General features: G+C 37.0%; 1 protein-coding gene across 1 annotated transcript in view; it reads left to right on the top strand.

Moving 5' to 3' along the window:
• Positions 1 to 1171: 1171 nt before the first annotated feature.
• LOC115304955 (olfactory receptor 6C4-like) overlaps positions 1172 to 1750 on the top strand; it is a 1220-nt gene continuing 641 nt past the window's right edge. The window contains exon 1 of the mRNA XM_029955305.1: positions 1172 to 1657. Within this exon, the coding sequence (XP_029811165.1) occupies positions 1172 to 1657 (486 nt within the window). The remainder of the gene's footprint in view (positions 1658 to 1750) is intronic.

The raw sequence follows: 1750 nt of genomic DNA, 5'->3' as shown, positions 1-1750 counted from the left end.
ATATATATATATATATATATATATATATATAAATATACATATATATACATATATATGTGTGTATCTATATGTGTATATATATATATAAAACACACATATATATGTATATATATATTTTTTTTTAATGCACACAAGGTACCACCGCCAAAGTTTCCTTCCTTGGGGATTACCAATTTATCAACAAAGTACTCTTCTTGTCAGAAACATGAACGTCCCTCTTCCTGATTTCTGTGCCAAGAATAGAGAACAGGAAAGTCTGAGGCATAATAAACTGTCATCCTTAGTTTGCCACGGAGGAATCATTAAGAATTTGGGCAAAATCCACACTGAGATGCTGCCTGTGGGTATCTCAAGATCTTTATTCTCAGATACATATTCCAAATCTACCTACAAGACTTTGAACATGGCAGAGACACAAACAAGAAAATGCTGATTAATATGATTTATTGACACCAGAGCCTTGTTCATGTACCAAAAGTGCTCACAATATAATATGATAGTACTGAACCAAAGATCTTAAGTCTTAAAGGTCTACACACAAAATTATGCTTCAAAAGAAATACAGGTACAGAATAAGTCACTTATGCATCAAAACCTTTCACCATATCCATGTGGATAATTTCTTATTGGTTGCTGAAACAAGGAAGTCAGAGATTTTGACAGTAATGGAGATGAGGATCTATGGCAGATAGCTAGTGAAACACCAAATTGTACATGTAATAAAGGGGAAAGAGCACAAGGAGGGAAAAGGGAAGCACAGAAAACAGAATGATAGAAATAGTTTTACCAAGACCACAGAAGTATGAGAATTTAATAGTCAGAGAAAAGCAACTTAAATGTGGAGATTTCACAAACATTTTCAGATTAAAAGATAGATTCAAAATGTTATTCTTCTAGGGGGAAAAGTAATTATTCTGCAACAGTGTCTGTTAAGTGTCGAGGAATATATCAATTTGGGGAATTAAAAAGACTTTAGAATTAAGGTCATTCATATAGAAGATATTGGGTTCCCATGGAGCCAAGGCCACTGATTTATGATACTGATTTTGGGTCAATCGAATAGAGAATAATATATAACTTTACTCATTACAACCAACTTTGTCTCTCCTACCCTGAGAAACTTCACTTTTCATCATTCACCTTTTTCCTTTAGATCTCCTAAGGGTCAACAATGAAAAACAGGACATTTACTGAGTTTATTCTGTTGGGCTTCACAAATCAACCTGAGGTCCAAACTGTGATATTCATCTTTCTGCTCCTCACCTACATGATAAGTGTCCTAGGAAATCTGACTATCATCATTCTCACTCAGGTACACCCTCATCTCCAGATCCCCATGTATTTCTTCCTCCGGAATTTCTCCTTCTTAGAAATTTCCTTCACATCCATTTTTATTCCCAGATTTCTGACCAGCGTGACAACAGGCAATAAAGTCATCAGTTTTGCTGGATGCTTGATTCAATATTTTTTTGCTATATTCCTTGGGGCAACAGAGTTTTACCTCTTGGCTTCCATGTCCTATGACCGCTATGTTGCCATCTGCAAACCCCTGCATTGCCTGACCATCATGAGCAACAGGGTCTGCATACAACTCGTGTTCTGTTCCTGGCTGGGAGGACTCCTAGCTATCTTACCCCCAATCATCCTGATGAGCCAGGTGGATTTCTGTGCCTCCAATGTTTTGAATCACTATTACTGTGACTATGGGCCCCTTCTGGAGCTTGCCTGCTCAGACACAAGCCTCCTAGAA

The sequence above is a fragment of the Suricata suricatta genome, chromosome 10, assembly GCF_006229205.1.
Source record: "Suricata suricatta isolate VVHF042 chromosome 10, meerkat_22Aug2017_6uvM2_HiC, whole genome shotgun sequence".
Lineage (NCBI taxonomy): Eukaryota > Metazoa > Chordata > Mammalia > Carnivora > Herpestidae > Suricata > Suricata suricatta.
The sequence above is the reverse complement of the archived record's forward strand: the minus strand, read 5'-3'. Positions and strand labels throughout refer to the sequence as shown.